This window comes from Gymnoscopelus microlampas (genome assembly GCF_963454915.1).
Source record: "Gymnoscopelus microlampas genome assembly, chromosome: 7".
In the NCBI taxonomy this organism is placed as follows: Eukaryota; Metazoa; Chordata; class Actinopteri; order Myctophiformes; family Myctophidae; genus Gymnoscopelus; species Gymnoscopelus microlampas.
In genome coordinates, this window is record NC_139944.1 from 22,837,530 (window position 1) to 22,865,082 (window position 27,553).

Below are 27,553 nucleotides of genomic sequence, written 5' to 3' on the forward strand. Positions count from 1 at the left end.
CTCATTCATTCTTGGCAAATTATCGATTCAATTTAAAAGATGTGACAAGTCTGACAACTTAAGTCGCGTGCATGTGCACCAAAAAAAAAGTGAAGACTTAAGCACAAGTCTTCAAAGGTCCAAGTCAATCTCACTAAAGCTTTTATTTGTACTAACATTCTAGATCAGGGGTCTTCAACGTTTTTCAGGCCAAGGACCCCTTAGCTGAGAGAGTGATGAAGCAGGGACCCCCACCACATATTGCATAAAATTGTATTGCAGAACTTTTTCGTAGATTTCATAGATAGTTTAATAGACTTGTTTGACAGCACTGTCATCGGTGTTGTTTAAATGAATGTTTGTTATTTGTTTACACATGGCCTTTTCTATTAATATATTGCATCCAGGTTAATATGTGTCATTTAACCACTTGAACCCTCAATAATTAGTAAACTTGACCTTTGGCTCTGTACTTGGTCTGCTCTTTTTTCCTTCTACAAGCTCACAACACCTCACAGCTATTTTCGCTAATGTTCCCCGGCATCACATAAAGAGTTGGCGTACCCCCTGTAGTTACTCTGAGTACCCCCTGTTGAAGACCCCTGTTCTAGATAGTGATTGTTGTACCTGGAAAAAGCAAACATGTTTGGAAAAGCAGAACATGCATCCATGTTGTTCATGTTATGATAGCTTTGTGTAACAACTATGGTATTGCTTTTCTTGAGTCTGTACATTACATCAGGTGTACTATTGCAGGCCCAAATGATCTAGCTACTGTAAACATTTGTTGAGTTGCAACTGTGGGCAATTTGCCTGCTGTTCGATATAGACAGAGACATATAGCAGCACTGCAGTAGGCATGAAAAACAGGATAGGTACAACAAAAAATGGAATTAATAAAGATAGAATTATGACATTATAACTTTCTGTCTAGCTACACTTACAGTTACATTTGTTTTTATCTACAAGGCAATCCTGTGCTGCTGTGCAAATTGTCCAGTTATCGTTGTAGCCTCCTTAACTTTCAGTTAGTAGTTATTAAACACGTTCCAGCTGGCTTCTACTTTTAAAAGTTCCTACGGTTGTTTCCACGTTAGAAACACCTGCCATTACACATTAGAACACCTTACAAAAAGTTCTCCAGTAGAGGTGCAGGTGCCACTTCTTTAGGGAGTTCAAGACCCCGAAAGTGTCTTGGAAGATGTTTTAAAGCTGCACTAAGTAACTTTCCTCTTCTACATGACCGGATTTGAACCCGGTTTCCTGCGCAAGTGCTGACATGTTTACCATTGAGCAATTATAATAATAATAGAGCCTGCCTGCTTGTTCAGGGGATGCATTGAATCTTGACCATCAGGTCAAAATTAATGTCAGATTCTGTCTAGGTGAGACATGACTTGGCTTTGACGCAATCTAAATGTCTCAATAGAAGAGCAGGGAGACAAAATACAACTATCCCAATTGCATAAGTTATATTGTATTAACATACACAGATTGGACAAAATTACATTTTATTCATTACAAAAAAGTTACAACATAGTGCTGCTTTAATGTATTGTATACATGAACATAGATTACGTATATCTCAATGAGATTTTTTCCTGGTTAAATAAAAAAACGTAATTGTATTAAAATAGCACAGATCTGACAGATTTGAGATGAATAAAAGATAAGACATTGAATCCAACTTTGTTTGATCAGTTGGTTGAAATTTGACAAATATTTTAACTTTTCACACATACAGGCACATTCAGTACAAATCTAGTACTAAAGTGGCCCTGCAGACCTGATTCTCTTTCAATACATGTCCCTTGTTGTTTAACTTGTGGCCTGCAATAACTCCACAAAAATAAATGTTAAAAGATTATATTATTTCACTTGCATTGGAAATAGTTGAGAAATAAATTATGAATCACATGTTTTGTGATTTTATAGCAAAGACATTTTAACAGTCCCTTAAGATAAACAGACTTTGACAACTTTTTTCTTTATTCACAACATTGTATTAAAAAAAACAAAGTATAAAATCGTATGTAACAGAAAATAGTCTATTCTACACATAGTGTACTTTTAGTGACCATTTCAATACTCTACGCCATATTTGTCAAAGTGTCTCATGATGACGGCCAGCTCCAGCTCCACGGTGCCCACGGCCTCGGTGTGCAGCCTGTATCTGTCCGCGCCGCTGTAGATGAGGTCCGGGCTGCGCAGCTGGAGGCCGCCGCCGACGAACCTCTGTGCCAACTGCTCCTGCCACGACCCGAGCGGCCTCCACGTCACGCACCGTATGTGGTGATGTCCGGGGCTGGAGGGAACGTGACAGTACCCGTAACCATACAGCTGGCAGCGTCCAAAACCGTCCTGATGCCACACTTGCAGATGGAGCTTTGGCCAGCCTTGGACTCCTTTAGTGGTGTAGTGCAGATCCAGCGGGTGGCTCCAGTACGCCATGTCGCCGCCTGTCTGGGGTAGATCCACCTGGGTCTGACCTTCCTTCACGCCGGACAGAAGTCGCCACGCACCTGATTGATTGAATGATTGTAATAATACTTTATTAAAGGATCCCTGGCTAATAACACGTATATGCCATAATCCATTATAATTGCCCTCTATAACTCAAATTTAAAATGAAAAACACCGTAAATATTTTATTTATTTCAGAAATAGTTCATCTTTCACTCAATAGGGACAACTCCTGTCACAAGTTTATGATGTCATTTGTCCATGTGTGGTCCAGCAACATGGAATTTATGCAATGCATGTGCTAATAAAAAAGTTTTTCAAATATTGCTTTGATGCTCATGCTTAGGAAGTATTACGTTGGTTTTAATTAGTACATGCATTCCATAGGGCTGGACCACAGATGGACAAATGACATCATCAACTGCTATTTCTAAGTTTAGTTACATACTAGGGCAATTATAATGTATTAAGGGTTAGTGGATTAAAACCCAAGAAACCACTATGGCTTGTTTCCATTGGGGTCCATGTGTATTCACTATTCACTTAATCGAAGGGGCTTGGACTTTTTACAGGTGCCAGTTCCGAATTGCAGCCACCTGTAAGTGCTCTTTTAGAGCGGTTTTGAAGGAGAGTAAGGAGTCACATTTTTTATGACTGTTGGTAGGGCATTCCACATTTTGGAGGCATAGCAGTAGAACGAATGTAACCCCTGTTTGAGGCAAATCTGTTTGAACGTGATCATACCTCCGGCATGAACGCCCCATTTGCAGAATAAGCTGCTTTGCGGAAAGCCGCTGGCTCCTACTATCTGTCCGATGATGTGCAGCTCTGCCATGTCAGAAGAAGTGTCCGTCCTCTCATGTGAAAACGAGTTCCACGATGTCTTTCCCCTCTTTCTTGGTGTTTTAAGTAGCGGCGCGTAAAGACTGAGCGTTATTATTTCCTTGGTAACCGAAGCTGTTGTTGCTAACGCTATGAAAACAGGAAGTGAGCAGTGTTGCCAGATTGTGTGATAGAAATAAGCAACCAGGTCCAGGACCCCCCCCCCCAAAAAAAAGCCACATAGGATAATTAAGGATAATTCCTTTTAACAGGTCGTTCATGAAAGTCCTTGCGGTCTTGTTTCCAATGAGAAGCTGTGAGCAATTAGGGGTTAAGAGTCTTGCTCAGGGACAAATTTCATTTCATCGACACATATGCTGGGATGGCCTGGAATCGAACCTGGGGCAACCAGGGCCTCTGGCTCCCTAGGTGGGCTCACTAACCACTCAGCTATGGCCGCCCCACATGAGCAGTTGAGCACTTAAATCGGCTATTAGAAAATAGCCGATCTACAAGCTCACGACACGTCGCATAGATTGGCTATTTTCAAAAACTCATACAATAAAATGTGGAATATTTGGAATATTTTTTAAACATTCTAACAACAAATGCTCCCTGCCTGGGTACAAAACATTTTCATGAAAATATTTGAGAACCACTGGTTTAAATTAATTGTTTTTGGAAGCCAGTCTAAATAAGTACACAACCAAAGCAAATAAGGCCTACACTTAATTAGTGTAGAAACGAGGCAAAAAAAAACGCAACCACCAATTTTTGCAACTTTAAAGAAAAAGAAGCCCAAAGTCGCTTATAATAACCGGACATGGCAACACTGGAAGTGAGCTCATTCGTTCTAGCAGACACAGACTGAACAGACTATGAAACAGCGCCGCCTGATGGGGAGAATGAATGAAAAAAAAAGAGAAAAAGGTCCACTAAAATGAGATGAAGATCCAGATGGGGTCGAAACATTGAACCGAGCTTAGAATAAACTGGGAACAAATCTAGCAGTCTGCAGACTTTATTTTATTTTTGTTTATCCATCCAGATGTTCTAAGCTACCGAGTCATAAATAGTGACCTAATCATCAAGCCTACTTATCTTCTGTCTTGCTAAATGCAGCACCTAAAAGGAGTAGGCCTTTCCACAATGTTTGGTGATTGATGACTTTTTGAATAGAATGTTAAAGTAATTTCTCTATCTTTCTAGGCTGATCCAACCCTGCAAAGGCACTTAAAGGGACACAGGGACACTGTGACATGTGTGGACTTCAACTGCAACATGAAACAGATTGGTAACTGCTGTGTGAATGTGTGTGGCTGTGTGCTCATCCACGTTTATTTTGATACGTGTCTGTATCTTTCCTTCCAAGTCCATGATATTTTTTGCTGTATGTCTCTGGATGGAGTGAGTACATTTCATTGTTGTGAGTTCATATGCGTTAATTGTGTTTACTTCTTTCACAGCCACGGGTTCTATGGACTCTTGCTTGATGATCTGGAACATGAAACCTCAGATGAGGGCTTATCGCTTTGTTGGACACAAAGATGCCATCACATCCGCTCAGTTCTCTCCCTCAGGTCATTTGGTGGCGTCCGCCTCCAGAGATAAGACCGTTCGTCTATGGGTGCCCAGTGTGTGAGTTCTAATCCGCTACCTATATGTTTTTTATGGTGCCCTCTCTGGCAATTGTGTGAACACGGCACGGTTGAGTGTTTGAACTGTGAAAGGCCATTTGAGCCATTGATCATTTCCTGTGTTTCGTGTGTTGCCTCTGTAGAAAGGGTGAGTCGACAGTGTTCAGGGCACACACAGCCACTGTGCGTAGCGTCAACTTTTCCTGCGATGGACAGACTCTGGTTACATCCTCGGATGACAAGACCATCAAAGTGTGGACTGTCCATAGGCAAAAGTTTCTCTTCACTCTCAACCAGCACATTAACTGGGTCCGCTGTGCCAGGTATCACACACACACACACACACACACACACACACACACACACACACACACACACACACACACACACACACACACACACACACACACACACACACACACACACACACACACACACACACACACACATATGCCGGTTGTCCAGTCCAAATACAGAATTGGCAGTTTTGCCGAATTCTGTTTTAAAATTCATAAATTCTTTACAGGTCTACCTCTTAACCACTTTCAACCTGGCATCCCTAAGTTGGGCATCATTATAGGTGCCATTTTTCAAATAAAGCCAATCTGCAAGTTTACATTGTAAGTTGTAGAATGGCTATTTACGCACGTTTTTGTTTACAATATATGTTTTTATAATCAGTTGTTTAACTTTTTGATTTGTAATAAAATGGGGCTTAAGTGGTTAAATATGTGATGTAGTGTGCCTTCTTGGTTGGATATCTATAGCAAGCCCCAGAACACTCATGTTTTGTTAATGCCTCCAAATCAAGGGTGTCAAACTAATTTTAGGTCACAGGCCAGATTTGGCAAAATGTGGCTTCATGTGGGCTGGATCAGTTGCTATCTGCTCCGTCAGCTTTTCTTGGCTTTGTTTTTTCCACCTGCTCTCGTGTGTCTCAGTCTCTGCTATAACTGGGGTACATACAAATGTATGAGTAGAGTTAAAATGATCCCAGAAGTGTTTTAAAGTGAAATACCCTTTTGTTTGCATTTTTCAGTAAGATTAAAGTCACCTTTTCTTACAGATGTGAATGTGAATCCTGCAAGGATCTAATTTCTGTATTATGTTTGGACTTTATCTGGCTATGACCAGTGTGTGCAAAGGTGTGCTTTATTCAATGGAATATCATTTGTGGCTAAATCATTATTCGTTTAACAATCTCATAATATCTATTTCAGGTTTTCTCCGGATGGTCGTGTGATTGTTTCTTCCAGTGATGATAAAACTGTAAAGCTATGGGACAAGAACAGCCGAGAGTGTATACACACCTTCTATGAGCACACAGGGTGAGATGGGAATATGAGACTGTATATGTTACAGTACATGTGAGAAACCAGTACAAAAAAAAAGCGGAACAAGGAGTGCTCCTGGTTCCGCTTTTCCCACATGTACTGGTTTCCCACATGAACTTTTAACATTTACACTCATTCTATGAACACACGGGGTGAGACCTTAACAGCATAGATTGTATCCATTCGATTGAACACACAGGGTTATTTGTCCTATGGCAAAGTATTTAGAGCTTAAGTGGTTAACTTAATTGTATGTAAGTAGTATGTTTTTTTGTAAGTAAACCATTCCAGAACTCTATGCCGGTGGGTTTAACCTGGATGAATTACAAAGCAGATTTAGACTGCATTATCTCAATGCATGTATCCTGTTCTGCCATGTTTCTTCCAGTTATGCAAGCGATGTGGACTTCCACCCCAGTGGGACATGCATTGCTGCAGCCTGCACTGACAACACAGTCAAAGTATGGGACATCCGCTCCCATAAGCTGCTACAACATTACCAAGGTAAAGTCCTGGAAATGTTTATAAACAGGGAAGGTTGGAAAATCTAAGGGCCCTGACACAGTGAAAGAGTATTTGATGCATGTCACACAAGTCTGTCTGTTCACATCGTCTACTTAATTTAAAAATGGAATTGTGATTCTAGAACGGTCAAACAAGTGAAAACAAACATACACTGCAATACAAGGTTGAAATAAAAAGAGGTTACCTTTCTGCATTGGCGATCTCTGGAAGACACGTCAAAAGGTTTTGGCGGGCCCACTTGGTGCCTCCAGTAGGGCTACAGCCATAATAAATACTGGGTACATTTGATGACGCATCAGGGTCTTAAAGGCCACTCCAAATTCACCAGCCACTTTGACTGTTTGTCTTGCAAATGATGTGGTATGGACCGAGGAGGTTGGTTAACTGCCACAGTCAGTAGAGTAGAGAAACACTTTAAACAATGTATCTGGTGCGTCCAATGCGATTGTGATGTCCATGTCAAATAAATCCACACGCACGCACGCACGCACGCACGCACGCACGCACGCACGCGCGCGCGCTAGGGTTCGTGTGATTAATTTAATCTTTGTTACGGAGATGTCCCTATACGGGCATCTCCTGAATAGAATTATACGGATGACGAATGAAACGGTTATGCCCTAGGGCCGTCCTTATATGGCGAGCACAAACCGCCACTATATAAGGCTGAGCCCATGACGGATAAGACAGTCAAAAGATATCTCAATTCAGTAAGAATAATATAGGAACAGGTAATTGGCCTTACAACCCAATTGCCGCTAATAATAAGACTCAATACCGACATAGGTTACTAGGGCCCCCCTCGCAGAGGATAACCCAACTCCTTGCGAAGACCCCCCCCATTCGAGGATACCGCCCTGATCAGCGGAGCCCTGGACACCCTGCTACCAGCTCTCCACACCCGAACTAGTTACTTTATAATTAGTTCATCCTAACAATCTTAATCTTCATTTTCAGTTTCATTTCCTAAAGCGTTGTCACCAACATTGATATGAAAGATTTGTCTCTGTATTGATTCATTGGAGTTTTGGAACTCCCAAGTTCGACACTAAACAGACAAGGTGGGGTACAGCTGCAGCTATCATGGTGAGGACACCTAGTGATTTTACGACAATAAAGTTGCCCTGGGGTTATCTTTCAATGTATTGTTTTCTTCTCAGGGTGCCACTTTGTCAAGATTGTCTGATTGTTCTAATAGCTCTCTTAAATAGAATTACAAGATCCAATAATGGATAATCACATCTGTCAGATTGAGTCTCTCTTCTCTTCTCTTCTCTTCTCTTCTCTTCTCTTCTCTGGCGTTGTTTTAGGGGAGCAAATAAAAAGAACAACAAAAAAAAACTCCACCTGCTTTAATAGGCACCATTGTATCCCTCATTTACCCACAGGTTCCATTTGGTTTAATGGTTAGCTAATGCAGCTTTGATGCATCCTTGCACACGGCTGGAATCAGTTTTGACTTAGTTTCCCAGTAGCTATAGCAGATAGTAGCCAGCAGAGGGAGCCTGCTGCCTTTTAAATAAGTTATCCTCACTACTTGTCATTTCAGCATCCAGAATGCACCAAGGGGTTTTACAACTGTGACCAACCTTTCTCCATCTCCTTAACACATTGTTCATGTGTACCAAGGTCTCCTTAAGAATATATGTTGATATGATCTCATTGCCACTATCATAATGAGTATGTTTGATTGATAATAATACCGCCTTTATCCAGGTGTGCTATGTATCAGGCAGAAAAAACTTGACAGCCTCTGCTGTTGTTTATTTTGCCTTTTGTCATAAATAATGCAGGGATATACAGAAAATCTTTAGTGTTCATTTAACTCAGAGTTTACAATTTTAACCAAATGGACCCCATTTGTACCTTATGGGTACTCAGTATAACTGTGTGTGCGTGTGTGTGTTCTAGTACACAGTGGTGTGGTGAACAACTTGTCTTTCCATCCATCTGGCAACTTCCTCATCACCTCTTCCAATGATTCCACGCTGAAGATACTAGACCTAGTGGAGGGCAAGCTTCTCTACACACTACATGGGCACCAGGTACACACACACACACACACACACACACACACACACACACACACACACACACACACACACACACACACACACACACACACACACCTCCGAGACACCTGGTAAACACATACACACTGTCAGGAATCTGTGATAAAAGAAAGTGCATTGGATTTTGCGTTGGGTTTTTTATATTCTGCGATTGTGCATTTTATGCAATATTCTGAATCTGCACCCATTTTAAGTGTTTATTAATGGTTGACTTTTTAATGAAAAATATGTCTTTAGGCCCATGAGAATATAAAACTGATTTTATGAATATTACATTCATAGCTCTTAATTTAATTTCATGTACTCCCTCTCTCTTTCTCTATCTGTCTCTGTTTCTGTCTCCCTCTCTGTGTCTGTCTCTGTCTGTCTCTCTCTTTCTCTCTGTCTCTCTCTCTCACATAAACACACACGCACGCATACAATCATCTTGTTAAGTTTTCATGGCTAAGTACCGACTAGACGGCAGAACACACAATCATACATTAAAGACACTTGTAACACACACACACATACCCATTGTCTATTAACGCCTGGTAAACATGCTCTAAACACACACACACACACACACACACACACACACACACACACACACACACACACACACACACACACACACACACACACACACACACACACACACACACACACACACACACCTGGTAGACACACCCTAAACACATACTATACACACACATGCGTGCGTACACGCACACGATTACCTTGTTAAAAAGTAGGTTTGCTCTCACATAATGTGTTTGTATTGGAATACATGGATCAAACCATGTAGTGTAGTCAGCTCTATTGTTATTGTGTGTGTGTGTGTGTGTGTGTGTGTGTGTGTGTGTGTGTGTGTGTGTGTGTGTGTGTCAGACTGTCTTACGATTGTGTACGGCGTGCACACATTTCACTCACGCGCATGGATTCGTGCGGTGTCTTTTGTGCATAGTGTATTTTAGTACTCGCCAGGCGGCCCACTCACAGTGACTCATCCCAGGGTTGTTGGAAGGAAACAGAACTCTTGTTTCTGCCCCTCGTTCCTCTGGAACCTCTCCTCCACTTCCTTCTCCTCTGTCTCCTGCTCTGCCACCTCCTCAGCGTCTATGGTTGCACCCTGTCTTCTCCTCCCATTCAACTTCTCTCTGTAGAGGCCATAGTCACGCGGCGGCCATTTTGTTCTTACTTCATAAACGAGTATGAAGTAAGAGCGAAATGGCCGCCATGTGAATACAGTCAGTCCTCTCTACATCCTCTCGCATTGTCGCCATCGTCATTGTTTTTTTTTGGCTACAACTTTTCCGCTTTTAGTTTTAGCTTTTATTTTTTTCATAATACAGTTTTAGTCTCTACTCCAGCTATTTGAAAATAGCCAATCTGCAAGCTCACAACCTGTCAAGATGTGATTTGTTGTGAGCTTATAGGTCTGCTATTATTGAGAAATGTAGTGACGCCTCTTTTTGATGTGGTTAAAGGGACTGACAGACAATTGATTACTAATACCACCAAATGTCTGTAAATCCCAATGTCTGTCTACTCTCTCTGACTCTTGTCGGTCTGTCTTTGTCTCATTCTGTCTCTGTCCGTCTTCCTTTCTTTCCATCCGCTTACTTCTGTTGCAAATCAGCCATCTTCTGTTAAGACTTAAGACAAGCTTGCTTATTTCCTCTTCTCACACCTCGACCTGTGATCTCTTCCTACACGGTCTGTCGCTCTCTCTCTTTGTGTGTTTTTTTTTCTTTTTGGCCCAGTTGTGATTCGACCATTCTGTTGCTGCTGGGAACGCTTAGGGTGTTAATTGTCTCTACAGCCCTCATAGCTAGATTTGGGAGAAACCCCCACGTGCGTGCGTGCGTGTGAGAATATGCTAACCTCTCTGTACATCTAGTATGTGTTAAAAACACATTTGTGTGTGGTTGAGTATCTAGTGTGTGTGTGTACTCTGAAAGAGTGTGCTGTATTGCCTTTGGCAGGGATCAATGTGTTGTTTACGTGGCCCATGGAACACCCCACCTGACTGGTGAGACGTGTGTCTCTGAAAGTTTGTTTTCATTTGTCATTGACAGCCGCCCCTTCACATTGTACCAATACATTTTTTTTTGTTCTGGAGTGAATCCTCAAACAAATGAAATGTAAGCAGAGAACATAAAGTTTACAGAAAGCTCAAAACTGACAGAACCCTTTGTTTTTGTACCAGGCAGGAATACCTACAGTGTCTTGACTAAGAAAAAAAAAGCACTTGTTGACAATAAACTCAGAAGGAAGTGAACAAACTTTAAAATGTAAGTCTAGGGGTGTCCAGGTGCCGAAGGTGTGAAATACTTCACCACCGTGGAGACTGGGGTTTGATTCCTCCACAGTTCCTCTGTACAACTGCCCATGCACAGTTGCCCATGTTCACGGGTGTGAAGCCAGTATGGGAGGATGTTCTCTCTTCAAGCTCTCTTTTTCAAGGACGCCCTGAGTACAACATGATCACATTCACAACATAAAAAAATCTATACAATTTTAAGTAAAGTGCAATATAATGAACAACAAAAAAACATCATAATACAGACACATAAGGTCTACACACGAAGCAGGTGCAGTCCTTATGTAATGCATCCTCAAGTAGTACCCTGAGACATTTGCTACACTAGAGTCTACACACCGAATTTAGTCTGTAAAAATCTACAAGCTCACAACGCGTCATGGTGCGATGCGTTGTGAGCCAACCTTTCGCCTACCATGACATGACCCCGAAGAGAGATGCTAGGGTTCATGTGGTTAAATGGTACTCATCGGAAACGGGCTTACCACTAGTACAGAGACATAACCCATCATTGCATAAAGGCTATGCTATCTTATATAATACTAAAACTAGAATGTGATAAATAGTCATTGTGAGGACTGTTTTCCTTTCTCTTCTTCACAAGAGAAATTGTTGTTTTAAGGTTAAATATGATTTGGGGAGTTAGGATTACGATTAGTAAAATATTCAGGTTGGGGATGGAGTTTGGATTAGACATTGAGAGGTTAGGTTTAGGCGTTTGGGATTGAGATTCGCCTATTTTTATACTTAGTTGTGCCTTGTGCGCCCATGTCACGCACCAAAAAATGCCTATTTTCAGCCATGTTCAATGAGGTCCTAAAATGTTGATGTCCTCGCAAGAATAGTAATAATACAAATGTGTGTGTGTGTGTGTGTGTGTGTGTGCGCGCAGTCATGGCCAGTGCCAGGCTGGCAGCGGGCATTAGTCAGAGCAGCAACAGCACATGCTGTCTGTCAGGTCGTCAAGTTGCCATAGTGACACTGTCTGCTTCTCCCAGGTGCTTCTGGGAAACGTCCTCACCCCCAAACCGGCCTGTCTGTCTGGCTTCATGCTGAAGAGCACAGCTCAGTGCTTTTCTCCAGACAGCCTCCTCTCTATCAGCAAATGTAGGGCTGCAGCTATCCATTATTTTCTTAGCGATTATACTATCGATTAATCTTCTGATTATATATATCAACATTTTGATTAACCACTTAAGCTTTATTTAGTACTTGGTCTCGCAACGGTCTCATGCAAAAATAGTAAACAGCCAATCTACAAGCTAGATTGTTGCTAGATTGTAGGTCGGCTGTTTACACTATTTTAGATGTTATGAAATTATTGATTATTCAATTAAATCAATGAGTACGATTAACTGTTGCACCCCTAAACAAATGGCTGTAAATGATGACCTTATCCTGCCATGTGAAAAGGAATTAGGCCTGGGGTTACATCCTCACCCAGGAGTCTGTCCATCTCCATATCCAGTCATCTCCTCATAGCCTCACTCATCTCAAAGCTTGACTACTGTAACTCCCTCCTTACTAGCCCCTCCAGATGTTCCAGAATGCTGCTGCACAGCTGGCCTTCAACCAGCCAAAATGCTCACATCTCCCCCTTTTCTGCTCCATTCATTGGCTTCCGGTTGCTGCCCGCACCTAGTACAAAACACAGATGCTGGCCTACAAGACAACTAAAGGCATGGCCAAAAACACCCTGGACAATGGTCTACATGCTTCTTCTCCCTCCTGACTCCAAACTGTGGAATGGACTCCCCAATGTAGACAGAACTGCAGACTCACTCCCAATGCTCCGCCGTAGTCTGAACACTCACCTCTTCAGACTCCACCTCTCCCCCTAGCTAGCACATCACTCTCCTTGTATCCCTTCTTCATGCTACAGTAGCTTATTATAGACGTGTAACTTGGTTACTTGTTCTCATGTTTTTGTTTCTTAGATTTGTTTTCTCTCGACCACAAATGTTAAGAATGGGATTTAGATAACTTGTTGTTTAGAAAGACCTTTTTCATATTTTGGAACATGATTACTGGATTTTGGCTTTAGTGCTCCTCTGAGAATCCCACTGATGAAGCACAACCTCCTTTTCTAACTCATGCATAATACATTATAAGAGTTTAATAAGCCTTCTACATTATGCCTTATGATGTCTTATTAGTGGCAGTCATAAGGAATTATAAGTTTGATTATAATGCTTTATTAAGTCAGATCAGTGTTCATAATCACTACGGATTTTCAGTAAAAGGTTATGAATTCTTATGAACATCAATGAGCTTTCTTCGACCATAATGGACTTATGTCTGTGCATTTATCTCTGTAATGTGCTTATATGTAGGTATAACTCATTTTTATGAGGTTCAAATAAATAAGACAGTCTAAAAGCCCTGCTAGCTGCCTCTAGAGCATGTGCTGCTCTTTAACCACTTAAGCCCTACGTACAGTATATAGTTGTACAACAAGTTGCACAAGTTGAAATTTTGGCCTATCACCTTGCCCTGTTATAGCGCCACCAGCAGGTCTAATTTAGCAAAACACATTTTTGCAACAAAATGCCTCAAATCATGAATGCACGCACATTCCCATTAGGCCGAGGAAGAAATGCCACCCTTTTCACATTGGCCTATTATAGCGCCACCAGGAGGCCACAATAACCTACCTGACCTGGCGGAGACATGTGCTCCGAGGAGCACTTTTTCTAGTTGATTATCTTTTAGGAGCAGGCGATGAGAATTTCAAAAAGGGGAGAAGGTTCAAGGTTGTACTTTATTGTTTACATCTTGTGTACAGATACATAAAAGTACTATTTATTTTGGTTTGGCTTCCTTCAGACAATGCAGCAGCATAGGTATGTCTTGAAATCTCTGCGGGTATGTCAATTAATATGTTTTTTTGGACTTTAACTTTATCCTTTGCAAGTGTTTTGGACTTTAACTTTGTCCTGTGCAAGTTTTTTGGCAGTGTGTGGATTTACCATGTTTAACATCTTTTTTTCCTCTTTTTTCCCCTCAAAATTTAGATTAGCCAATAATTTTTTACCCCCTTTTTCTACCCAATTTAGTTGTTATGCCAATTCATTCCTCCCCACACACATTTCTGTGTCACTGCTGTCGTATCCTACTAACTCACCTGCCAGTGAGGAGCCCCCACCAGGAGGACGTAGAGCCTTCGTCCTACTCCTCCCGCCCAACACTCCACACTGATAGGTGCCGCCCCAGCCCGTAGGATTATGTGCAATGACCATTTTCACCCTCCCCGCCCGGCTTAGCTCCCCCGAACACGGGCTAATTGTGTTCGGATAGACGCCTGACAAAGCCGGATGCACCACAGTCGATTCGACGATCTACAAGCTCCCAACACGTCGCAATGCCTATAATGACATGCCCAACACAGCTTGCATTTTATCGACTATTTTATCGACACCAGCAGTGGCAGTGAAGGATTACATGTATCTTTACTTTACATAATCATTAGATTATGAGATATCTTGTGTGCAGAATTGACATTTTGGCCTGAGGGTAGAATGGTCAGGGTTAGAGGAAAGGTATTTTGGAGTCACTTAAATGGTTACAGTCCATCCTCTGGGGAGCCTAAATGCATTCTGCAAGTTTCCTGGCAGTCCACCCAAGAGATTAATATCTTGTATGCAATTGGAACTTTTGTGACCCTAGAGGAAAGGCCATTGAGTCACCAGTATCAGAAAGTTTCATTCCTCAGGGAGCATGAAGGTGCACACAATTTAGATGGCAATGCAGTCAGTAGTTTTTGAGATATCTTTTTTGTGACCAAAGTGTTGGACGGACCACCCAAGTGATTGATCGCCATAGAGTACCGAAGTTCTGACGTCACTCCTGCTACCCCTGGGTCACGGAAGTATTGTTTCTATTGAAAATACTTATGGGGAAATCTTAGATTGTGTCATAAGAACGGTTCCAAAAATGAACAAATTAGCCCTGCGATTCTGTCGGGTATGTGTCGTTCGTTTATGATACTGAGTTGCATTTGATAACTTCTGTGTTTGGCGATTATTTTTTCTTACTTAAAAATAGCAGGGATGATTTGTTTATTTTTGGAACACAGTTGTTATATGACGCGATCTAAAATGACCATATGGTATTTTCAATAGAAATAAATCCAGGGGCACACTAGCTGGCAGTGATGTCAGACTTCGGTTCTATATAGCCATCCTCAGAGTAGAAGTTTTTACGAGTCTATCCAAACCAAAATGACCTGACAATGCCTGAGACCCGTCCGGGTCCGGGTTTTATTACGGTCAGTAACGGGTCCTGGTTGGTTCAGATTACCTTAGGTCCCTGGATCCGAGAAGGCCAATTCTCAGCACTGATCAGGAAAGAAAAGCATGAAGTGCTGTGTAACTTGCGTGATGATTTAGGCTGACCTAGGATCAGATTACTGCAGCTCAATATGGAAAAATGTTAAGCTGCACAAGTGCACTCAAACGATACCTCCATGGGATCAAAGGTGTGCGCACCGTGTGCTGTGCGATAATGGATTCATTTTTCATTATGGTTGAGGCCATTATGGTTGAGGCCATTATGGAGCAGCCTCTAACTGAAATGGTATTTTGATAGCAATTGTAATTATTAGGTTTGTCAGGTCCATATAATGCCGGAGGGTACATTGTAACTTACAACGTGTTGCAACGCAACGCATTGTGACATTGTAGATCTGCTATTTTCACTGAACGTTCCCAGGATAGGGACTCTAGGGTTAATGCGGTTAAGAAATACACAAATACACACAGTAAACTCTGGGTGTGACTCTGGTGGGTAAATTTTTACCCTCAATAATATACAGGGGAACTCTTATAAAATAGTCACTTTTATAATGCATTATGCATACAATTTGTTATGAAGGTATCTAAAATTCTTTATAGATATGGGCTTTAAAGAAAGTATTAGTCTACACTCACTACATTTCACTTGACACTTGCAACTGGCTGCTAAACCTTCATGCAAGCACATTGACTTACACTAAAAACAAGTGGAAAAGACAAAGACAGGGAGAAACAGCACTGCAGAGTGGATAGTGAAACCAGCTGTGTAGAAGCTGGCTTGAGCAAAGTTGTTGTGCACAGACTGATCGGAGAGTTGACAGAATATCCTTTGCTCTGTGTAATTATTTCAGTATTCGATCTAATTGACTTGTCAAAGTTTAGTAGTCTTCAAAAACACAATGGGCCCGATTCACTAAGCTGGTCGTAAATAACGTGTAAATAAAGTGACTAAAGGAGGGTGTATTTTCTCTAAGCAAAAGCCGACGTGCAATTCACAGAGGCGTGTGTAAACCCTCAAATGTGGGGATCACAGTTGTTCCTAATCTTTGCCTGAAGGTCAGAGGCAGGTTCACGTGGGAGATCATTTGCGTTGCTCCACGCCCCATTTAAGACAAAAACAACGCGACTCTCCAAAAGGGACAGATCTACAAGCTTATAACGTGGTGCGACACACTTGTAGATCAGCGGAAGCGAGTCCCTCACACGATTAAACATTTATAAAGTAAATAGCCACGTGTTAGAAGTTTACAAAGTTTAATCCCACCACCAAATGATAGGCTAATAAAACAACAAAGAAAGGATATTATATAAGCCTTTTCTACTGAACATTGCTCACCTTTTACCGAGGTAAAAAGATAATGTTGGAATCCAGGGCATACTGGAACAGTCTGGCACGCTGCTATCCAATAGATTATGGACAAGAGCTGTATTGATAACTGAGCAGAAATTTGTCTTTTGGATTAATACAGTATATCACTGTCCTAGCTACATCGGAATGGTTCTATTCTGGACACAGCTTTCATCCACTGTTTCCTCATTAGATCGTAAGACTTATTAGGCTATTGTGTGTGGCGAATAGCGGTCATGTGATCAATATACAGTACAGTATTATAAATGAATACCGCAGACATTGGAGGTGCGTCTGTTCCCCCAGTGACATTAAGACACGATAGTCTATTTTCATCATTACATGAAACTTTGGCTGAGTTGGCCGACACTGGCAAACACACTGAGAGACCTAATAATTCAGCTCTAAATGCAACTGATAGGCTAAAAAAAAATTCATCATGACCTATGATATGCATAGGCTACAAGCAATACATCGTTTGACATATTTTTTTCTTTTTTTTATATAATATTGACAAATGTTGGGCACATGAATATTTTATTTCAGGTCGTAATTAATTTTGCATGAAGAATAAGGCATTCTAATGACATACGCAAGCTTTGGTCCCATCAAAGTCAGCCTCGGAGCAGACTCTCCCTCAGAGCGGCTCTCCCGCTAAATTAACCGCCAGAAAGAGATTAATGAATCCGACTACTAACGAGGGAAGTTCAAAATATGGGCGTAAACAGCTTAGGGAATTGTGATTTCGAGTGCAGACTCCTTTCTCATCTGTGACTCTTGATCAGATGAACATTCCATTCTTTTAAAACATGTTTACTGAAATGTTACTTTTCCAAAGGCAAGTATAATACAGTACAACAAAAAAAACACAAAACAAAACGGACCATAACGGAAAAAGAAAATACACAAACAACACTAAAAGTGCATTAGAAATGCCTTTTTAGAGGGCTACCCTTGCTTAATTAAACTAAGGGCATGTGCTTTAATGCTTTAACTTGAATATAGCATTTGAGATGGTAAGTTTACCAGAGAACATTTTAGATGATTATTTTCACATTTATATGAGTAAGGCATGTGTGTGTACTTCAGCCACCTCTAGCTAAAGCCCCTAGTGTATTTTATAAGGTAGACAACCACAAAGTTGGATAGACAGACAATACGTTGCCAGTTCGCTGAATGAGTATGAAGGCCCTTTATCCCACATGTATTAACCATACATGTTTGCGCCTGTGTGTCAGTGCTGTGACTCAATATGAGTCATCACACACACACACACACACACACACACACACACACACACACACACACACACACACACACACACACACACACACACACACACACACACACACACACACACACACACACACACACACACACACAACTTACACACACTTACTGTCTGCTTGTTGCCTGGGGGCCTGCAGTAGTATACTGTTAAATGGATGTGGATCATGCTTATCATTTTCTTCTGATGGTTTAATCACATCATTGCCATAGAATAGATCACAACAAAAGATGACCACCACACAGCAGAGTTCTCAATGTCGATTCAACTCTGAGAGTGTAGAAATGTGTTCTGTAGGTCCATTTTACATCACTTCTATAATGCTTAAATTTCCCTGTGAGGATCAATAAAGTCAAATATAAATTCTGCTCATCAATGCAGGCTCATTAGAACATTGCTAGGAGTGGACTAAGTCGGTCTAAATACTTCTGGCTCATTAGAGACCGAGGACAGTCTCACAGCTTTCCTTTCTAAAACTGTGTGGAAAAAGTTAGAGAGTTTTCAATAAAACCCTCCATTGCAGAATCAATCCCAAGTCTTTATGGCGATCCTTTGTATTGGGGTGGTGACAGCATTGGGCATTGCTTCTTGCCGCTGTTCTAGCAACTACTTTTGTATGGAAAAGAAAAGGGCATCCATGGCATAATATTAGTGGTTCTCAAACTTTTTTCATGTCAAGGGCCACCAAAATGATATGTATTTGTCCGTGGACCCCCCCATCTCAAAATATTTTGTTCCAGGGACCACCAGAAGCAAGGATTTGAGTTAAAAATGTATATATAAGATTTGCACACATTTTCAAGATTCTTTAAAAAAAATAGCAGACCTACAAGCTCATAGCGCGGCACTCGGTGCCGCGCTATGAGCTTGTATATCTGCTATTTGCTTTTTGAATAGCCAAAGACATCTTAAAATGACACAGGTGTGTTCCCGGTCTTAATGGATTAATTGCCATTTCTAATGCTCTCTGATGTGGTCTGTTGATTCCTGTTGTTCTCTCCCTGTGTATGTTCCTGCCCCCCCACCCCTCACCTTACAGGGATCAGCAACCTGTGTGGCATTCTCCAGGACGGGAGAGCACTTTGCCTCCGGAGGCTCCGATGAACAGGTAAGGACCAAGTCCCTTTGACTGAGGGTGAAATATGATATAGGTAATGATCTACACACCGACAGGTGTCCTGATGAGTGGCGGCTTGCGTGTCGTGGTTCTAATCCAGTTCCGTCCTCTGTCTACACCAGTGGTTCGCAAAGCTTTTCATGTCAAGGACCCCCAAAATGATATGTATTTGGCAGCTTGTATATCTGCTATTTTTGAATAGCCAAAGTATAAAATATGGTTATAGTGGTTAAAATGGTTGACACTATATTAACACATTTTGCTGGGGACCCCCTGGGGGCCCCTGGACCCCACTTTGAGAACCAAAGTGTTCTCAAAGTGTACAGTACACAGTGTCTAACATAATGGTGCTCAATGTTGCAATGGAGGGGTTGGACGTGCCTTCCCAGAATGAAACTATTGTGTTACTAAACCACAAAAACATGTACTGAACATCGAAGGATGTTTGATAGCACTCACACAAACAAATGAAGAAGGGACAAGGTCAGTGCCTCATTTTGTGTATTGTATTATGTATTTTTGGCCAGACAAAGAATTGCTAACGTTACGTCCTAGCTGGCCTTCATCAGCGCTCAGTGTCTACTAGACTTGGTTGTGCATCGTGTTGTGCACAGAAAATAAGGATAGCTTGTAGATTGGCTATTTTTGACGTACAGTATGAACACAAAAGATATAAAAGGTGGATATGGGGGATTTTAATTAGGTGCGAGTCTGAAAAGGTGGATTTTGAACATGGCAAGCTTTGATGTGAGGGAGTGAGTTCCATAGGGAATGGGGCGGCAACTGAGAAAGCCCTGTCACCCCAGGTCTGTTTCTTTGTCTTGGGGATGTCCAGTTATACAGCTATACATTACAGAGACCATAGAGCTGATTTGATAAAATCGTGTTAACATTGCTAACATATTTCAAAACACAGGCACATTGGCATTGTTACATTGTCTTCCGTCAATTAGGCGTTTGTGAATGAGGAGCAATTATGCAAGGGATAATGCATGGGGAGGTAGTCATTATTGAAATTTAAAGCCCGACAGGGCGATTAACCACCGAGGCGCAGCCGAGGTGGTTAATCGCCCTGAAGGGCGATTAAGTAGCCGCTTATTACACGGCTACTTAATAAATACATAAATACATTTACCCAAAAGTAACAACAAAACGAAGTATTTCCTTGCTTACGGCAATGAAAGTATTCCATAAGTATTGGGCTGGGCGGACAAGTTCGCCTCGCAAAAACAAATGACGAAATGGAAAAAAACTCGCCCCAAAACACACTCGCCCCCCATTCTATTTACTGCCGATTTGCCTGTAATACCGCCGGATTTGCCCCGGGGCGACTGTGTTTTGGGGCGAGCGTTTTGGTATTCCCCCGTTGTTGTGCCACGATAAACAAGGAAGCGCAGTGGATCAAATAGAATGACTTCTCGGTTATTGCATCGTCTATTTCTCACTTCAAATGTTTTCAAAAACATTCTTGAGAGCAACGTTTAGTTGTAAATGACATTTTGTTTGTTTGTTTACATGGCTGTCATGTTGGATAAAGCATATAACCAAGCAGCACAGGTTGACATGAGCAGGTGTTCTGAGTCTCTGATTACACAGCGGTCCGTTATAGAGCTCATCGGTCATTATCCAGAAATAATGACCGATGACTGACCAATCAGAATCGAGCATTCAACCAAGCCGTGTAATAAATGCTCTTATACTACAGGTGATGGTGTGGAAGACCAACTTTGATTGTATTGAGTATGAAGATGCTGCCAGACGGCCACAACATGGTTCTACCTCCAGCCTACAAGAGGCCGCCGTTCCAACAAGCTCAACAGTCCATCTTCCCTTTGACTCCCAGACATCCGTACATCGCAGCCAGGTAACCAATCTTTGCAACCCCTGGAATTTGTTTGGATACATACTGGGCTACCATTGCATCAGCTGTCTTTAAGTTCCTAGCTATGTGTTTTCTAAATTGGGATTTACATCTTACTAAATAAAATAGCTTCCACCACACAAACAAAAATCTAAAGTTCTTAACTCTTTAACTGCCAGAGTATTTACACATCTACCCCCCTTCCCTGCCAGAGAATAACATTGCAAAAAGGTAAACTGTGAATTTTGTCTCCGTTTATTTTTTAACATTGAAGTGAATGGAGCAGAAAATCTTCGCATCGCCTTATCTCCTGCTTCCTTTGTGTTTTTGAAAAAAAAAAAATATATATATATATTTTTATTTTTATTTTTAATTTTTTCAAAAATCTCGTCAATCTCGTCGACGGCTGGCTGAGCCATGCGGAGAAAAACGAGAAATCTCGTCAATGGCAGGTAAAGAGTGAAGAACCGCTTAACCACATGAATCCTAGCAGCTGTATTCTGGGCATTATGAACATTTGCGACGCGTCGTGAGCTTTTAGATTGTTGGTTTATATAACAACAAACATACAAAAGCAACAACACACAATACAGTGCTTACCACCTAGAAAAACTAAGTTGTATCTAACATTCACAGACAATTGGCTTTATATGACAGGCTTATGTCCACTTGATGTTAATTATTCTCTGCTCTTGATTTCTTTCTCACTAAACTCAACTGCTTTGAACAAATACAGAATGTTTAAAAACAAAAATAGACGCCAAAGGTTCAACCAACATGCTATTTGATATGTATGTGTAGTGTGTACGTGCTCAAGAGGTCCCGGATTTATCTAAATGTGATCGCACATTGATATTATGTAGGTTTTATGTTGGTGCAATATATCATCCAGTATTGTGAATAATGCAAATACAGCATTAGTCTCAGCAGATGGTGAATATTTCCATGACACTGTTCTTTTTTCACCTTCAAAGCCAATTAAGGGAATAATTTTCAGCCAAGGTCAGGTTGAGGGGTACACTTTGAGTCAGTGTGACGTTTAGAATCCATGGTAACTACTGAAGGATCCTGATTCACTAATCGTTTAAGCTGCTCGATAAATCCCAGTTGTGTTTTTGATGGAACAGATGTTGAAGGCACCATTCATGTTATAAAAGACTACCACTTCAAAGTGCATATGAGCGTTTGTTCGACCTCCAACCCATAAGTCCTCTGCTTACCAGAAATATAGATGGGTCTTGTTACCGATTTTAATCAAAGTCTAGCTCATGACTTTTCTCAACATCTCCAACTTTGTCGCTGCAAAACAATATATATTTTTTGAATCATTCTCGAATCAGTCAAAGCTTCAATAATGCTCACCAGAATGTAGGTTTAGCTAGTAGCTACTGTAACCTGGAAACAAAAGCGCATCTTTGCAAATCGATCCTGTTAAAGTTGCTGTATGATTGTGGTTAGCATCATCATTCACGAAGAATTATCTGAATGGCCCTTGCACATTCTGTTGTATTTATTTATTTGTTTGTTTCTTTTGATTAGTGAAATCTTAGTTATTTTTGTCTTTTTCCTCTGTAAGATGTTCATTGGGATACAGAGACCCGTGGTTACCTAGTGAGCAATCTATCACACTGTAGTGATACAGATGATTTCTATTTGGACCACCACTGAGCCTGGCAACTCATACTAAAATACACTACACACACTGTATGCATGCACAGGAACACTCGGCCCACGCACACACACGCACACGTACACGTACACGCACACGCACACACTCGGAGCATCTAGTGTTGCTATTGAGGCTGGCTTATTTCCTCTTGAGTGACATCTTTCCTTTGAAGCCTGTAACAGCAGAACATCCATCTCTCACATGCAGGATGGAGCTGATTACATGCAGTATTGGAGGTGTCAGACTTTGATAGTGATTGAAGACAGACTTTGATAGCTATGCTTGCTGTTCGTGTGTGTGTCTGTGTGAGTGTGAAGCAGGGCGTTCCTGAAAAAGATAATTTGTTCTCAGTGAACCTCCCCTGGGTAAATTAAGTAAAAACTAAAGAAAAAAACATGCAGAACCTCAGAAATAGCATGTCTATAAGCTCACAACACGCTGCATCCGTTGCGCGTTGTGAGCTTATAGATCAGGGATTTTAAGTCTGTGACACTGTTGTACGAAGGAGCATAAATGAGGCTTTATTGGGTTAGCATGCTAATCTGTGAATAAGACATGGATATTGTCCCTTTCGGGTGGAAACCCCATATGCCAAAAAACGTTACTTTTCAAGAAATGGAATGAAATCTTTCTGAAATAGTGAAAATCCCGAAGTAGGGCATTAAATGACAAAAAAATAAAATAATTGGAGATACAAGGTTTCTGCCCGACATTGACGATATATACACATGGTGCTTTGGAGAAGACCCCCCACTGTGGTAGCTCCAAGATGTTTTCTTTGATCTATGATCAAACTGTGAATATTAACTTATATTAGTATTCACAGTAAAAGGGTTGGTGTTTTCAGTGCTGTGGGAAGTACGGGTCAGTGACTCAGTATGTAAAACTCCCCGGTTGTCTGTTTTGACTGACATGCACATAGTGGACATCAGCAGGAGCGTACACGCGGAGCCCTGCCATCTGGCCTTCGCCACAGTATTGCATAATAAAAAAAACATCATGTAGCCTTGGTGTGCCACTGCGTCAGTGTGAAAACCGACTTGTTAAATCACTACACTAGCTGCTAATGTTGTGTAGAGCATACTGGAGAAAGGAATAGATTCTGATTCATTTAAGGTGAAATCATATCTTGTCGATTTTATTTTCTAATGCCCAAGATCTATGTTATACTATTATAACATATAATACAACTGCCAGTCCCGCTGACTGCATGGACCACTGTCCAAAGACATGTTAATTCTTGTTTAATGTCAAACCACCTGTTGTGAGGCAGCTCTACAGCTGAGGTAATCATAATGAAAATAAATTAGATTTTATTGTGGGGGGGGGCACTTCATGAATTGTGTATACACAGTACAATTCTGAAAATGTGTTTAACTTAGTGAGTGTATAGTCATTTTTTTTAAATTATTGTTGATGTGCACTTTTCAGCCTTTATTCTAGGTGTTCGAAAGTATTGTAACAACTCTGAGAGTGTAAAAAAAAAACGGACCTGTTAACAACACTTTTACTGTATAGATAAATAGAAGTTCACAGAATCTGGAACTGGATTTTGTTAATGTAAGCAAGACAAAAATACGGTTTCCATTTAGGAAGTTCAGTTATTGGGTTATTTTCGCGGTGTATTGTGCAGAACCTGTATTTCTTATGCTGTGGCTTTGGGACTCAAACTGGCACACTGTCTAAAGTTCTGGTGGGTCACCACACATGAGATGAGAGCAGTGGTGTGTTTCCAATGAGCTTGGGTCATTGGGGGACATTTTTATTTAATAATGGCGACTATGGAGGGCTCTTGTTAATTGCTGTTCATTGTGTTCAAAGGGAGTGAAAGTAAGGAAAATTCATAAAATGGGAGAACACATGACATACACAAAGTTTGATAGATGAAATGAAGAGAACTATTTTAAATCATTTATACAAGTATAATTTGTTGATAACTATTAACTAGGCAGTGGGGACTTTCTTAGCAATATCATTGTTTATAATCACATAAAAGTAGTGTAACTTAATGGAAAATAGCCCTTCCTCAATTATTTTGGCAATCTCAAACCTTAACAAGCCACGATTGGCTGACGAGGGATTCCTTGTGCAAAACATCCATTTAAAGTTATTAGTTACATTTCTGTATGTATTACTTTCGGATAAATTAAATGTATTCATTTTTTACATCATCCTTATTTCAGATAGTTTAAAGAAACCTTCTGAAACTCATTTGTTTTCATCGGGAACAAGAGCAGGGCCCTGTCCCAAGATAGATTCTTTCAGTTATTTCAGGACTTGAGACTTAAATTACTTGTTTTGGTGGTTATGTGTGCAGTTTTTATAATTCCAGGTCTTTTTACTTCTCCTCTCGAAGGCCAATCCTTAGAGCTGCAGCCCGATGATGCATCATCTTAGATAACCGATCCAGATTCTTTACAGACAGAAATAGCCGATCGAACAAAGCCTGGACTGGAGTGGTGCTCCTGACTTCGTCCTTGAGGAGCCACAGCTCCATGATTGATAGATGTCTATATATGGTGAAGTAGGCTCATGTCATTGTTGCTCATTACACTGCCCTTCTCCCTCCCTAGTTTTACATTTCTTACTGTTGCTGTGTGACTGGCAGGTCAGGGTTCGATCCCCGGTCGGGTCATACCAAAGACTCCCTGCTTGGCACTCAGCATGAAGGGTTGCATTGGGGGTAAGTCCCTGCGACATACCAGCGTCATGTCCAGGGGGTGTACAGTACTACTTGTACATCAAGCTGCCTCACGCTACAGAAACAGGAGATAGGCTCCTGCCCTATGGCTCGGCAAGGCTTCCTGTTGCACGTCTAATTTATCACAGTTTTTCTGCATTTCCCTCTAGGGCTGCAACTGTCAATGAATTTCTTAGCAACTGTTCTGTCGATTAATATTAATATTAATATTAATTAATATTAATATTTATTAATTGAATAATGAAATGTATCTGTCAATAATGAAAATATTTTTTTATAATTGACTATGTTACACTTCATCGTACAATTGTGTCACGCATGTGAGCTTGTAGATTAAAAGTATTAATTTGAATAACTATTGCACTAATATTCGATTATTAATTGTAATTTTATTTTAAATTATTGATCATTTTTTTGTAACCGACTAAATTGATTAGTTCAGTTAACTTTGGTACCCCATACAAGAAAGAGGGAAGACTTGTGGGGAAAAAGCATGGGATGGCGGGGGGGAAAAGATTACGAGACATGGGGTGGACCTAAAAAGGGAAAGATGTACAAAGTGGGGGGGTGGGTGCATGAGTGAGGTCAAAGTATTTGAAACAAATGGGAAAAAGAGAGAGGGATAGAGAGGAGAAGAGACCATTAGTGGTGGTTAAATATTAAAAGGCCTTGTCAGATGTCACATAGACACACAAACAGGCCGAGGCGTCACAGCCGGGGGCACCTCAGGACTCGGTTTGGATTTCAACCCTTTGACTGCTGCCGTGTTACTTACATCAACAAGGACATAGCCAAGGTCCTTACACACACACACCCCCCCCCCCCCCCCCCCCCCCCCCCCACACACACACACACACACACACACACACACACACACACACACACACACACACACACACACAGGGACACGCGCACACTCTTCTTGCCAGAGTCCTGGGGGTATTCTGTTTGGCTCCGTCCAGTGTGTGACCTCACCACACCTGTGTCTCCGGTTCCTCTGATCGATGGCTACAGCTACACATCCACAATGGTCCTGTTTGTATTCAGTTTTTTCTTCTTTTTTTTTGCCATTTTCAACCTGGCGTCAACTATTTTGGGCATTGCCATTATAGGCAAACCTTTTCTAAAACTTTCATCATCTTCACAATATGACACTTTGTAAGCTTGTAGATCGTCTATTTGCGCCATTTGTCATATGAGGGCTAAAGGGGATAGTTCACCCCAAAAATGACTTTTTTCCTATCGATATAGGCAATAATGTGATGACCGGCAGCGGTCCCGGTAGGAGACACAAAGAGTTTTGTTTGTGTCTCCTACCGGAACAGCTGCCTACCGGTCCACTGGTCATCAAATTATTGGCTTAGGAATGCAACAAAAACAACAAATCCATGAATAGTGATTCTCAACATTTTGTAAGTTTTTTTTTTAAAGTTTTTCTTTTTGCTTTTATGCCTTTTATTGATAGGACATAGTAGGCTAAGGAAATGGGAAGAGAGATGGAGAGTGACATGCAGCAAAGGCCGCCTCGAATCCACAACGCACTGTCAAGCTACTTTGCTTGGAGCCTAGGTGCCTGGACCACTACGCCAGCGGTCCAAGCCAGATTCTCAACATTTCTAATTTCAAGGACCCTTTGCTTGAAATGCATTAGTCCACCGACCCCCATGTCATACCATTCTTTATCTCTGGAACCCCAATCTCGGGTCCATTTGGTTCCATTTGCACACCCTCAGAGTTACAGCCCGTAACGGTCCATCTTTTGAGAAACAGTGTAAGGCTAAAACTAAAAGGGAAATCTCAATAAAAAACTAAAACTGAATAAGAAACTAAAAAGAACAATGCAAAACTAAAACAACATAAAATTGCATGTACGAATCATCTTTTTAGTTTTTCCAGCATCTGGGTCATGTATTTTTTTCATCCTACCCTTTTCAGCTTCTATAAATTAAGTAAAGTAACTTAAGTAGCCTTTGTAACCAATGGTTCCTGAGCCGGCTCCTGTTTCCATAGCATGAAGCAGCTTGATGTACAAGTACACGCACACCCCCTGGACATGATTCTAGTGGGTCGCAGGGACTTGCCCCCAATCCAACCCTTAATGGTGAGTGCCAAACTGGTTTCTATAAATCAAGGCTTTCCT

At 41.2% G+C, this 27,553-nt stretch overlaps 2 protein-coding genes across 2 annotated transcripts in view; one reads left to right on the forward strand and one right to left on the reverse strand.

Moving 5' to 3' along the window:
- The window catches only part of poc1a (POC1 centriolar protein A), a 64,894-nt gene that overhangs the window by 1,052 nt on the left and 36,289 nt on the right, over positions 1 to 27,553 (forward strand). The window contains exons 2-9 of the mRNA XM_084062409.1: positions 4,474 to 4,558; positions 4,731 to 4,902; positions 5,045 to 5,224; positions 6,122 to 6,229; positions 6,624 to 6,739; positions 8,672 to 8,805; positions 19,105 to 19,173; positions 20,888 to 21,046. Coding sequence (XP_083918535.1) covers positions 4,474 to 4,558; positions 4,731 to 4,902; positions 5,045 to 5,224; positions 6,122 to 6,229; positions 6,624 to 6,739; positions 8,672 to 8,805; positions 19,105 to 19,173; positions 20,888 to 21,046 — 1,023 coding nt within the window. The remainder of the gene's footprint in view (positions 1 to 4,473; positions 4,559 to 4,730; positions 4,903 to 5,044; positions 5,225 to 6,121; positions 6,230 to 6,623; positions 6,740 to 8,671; positions 8,806 to 19,104; positions 19,174 to 20,887; positions 21,047 to 27,553) is intronic.
- Positions 1,528 to 3,404, reverse strand: b9d2 (B9 domain containing 2). Its single transcript, XM_084063654.1, has 2 exons — positions 3,187 to 3,404; positions 1,528 to 2,501 (listed from the first exon to the last, which is right to left on the reverse strand). The coding sequence occupies exons 1-2, from the start codon at positions 3,275 to 3,277 to the stop codon at positions 2,062 to 2,064; spliced, it is 531 nt and encodes a 176-aa protein (XP_083919780.1). The 5' UTR covers positions 3,278 to 3,404; the 3' UTR covers positions 1,528 to 2,061.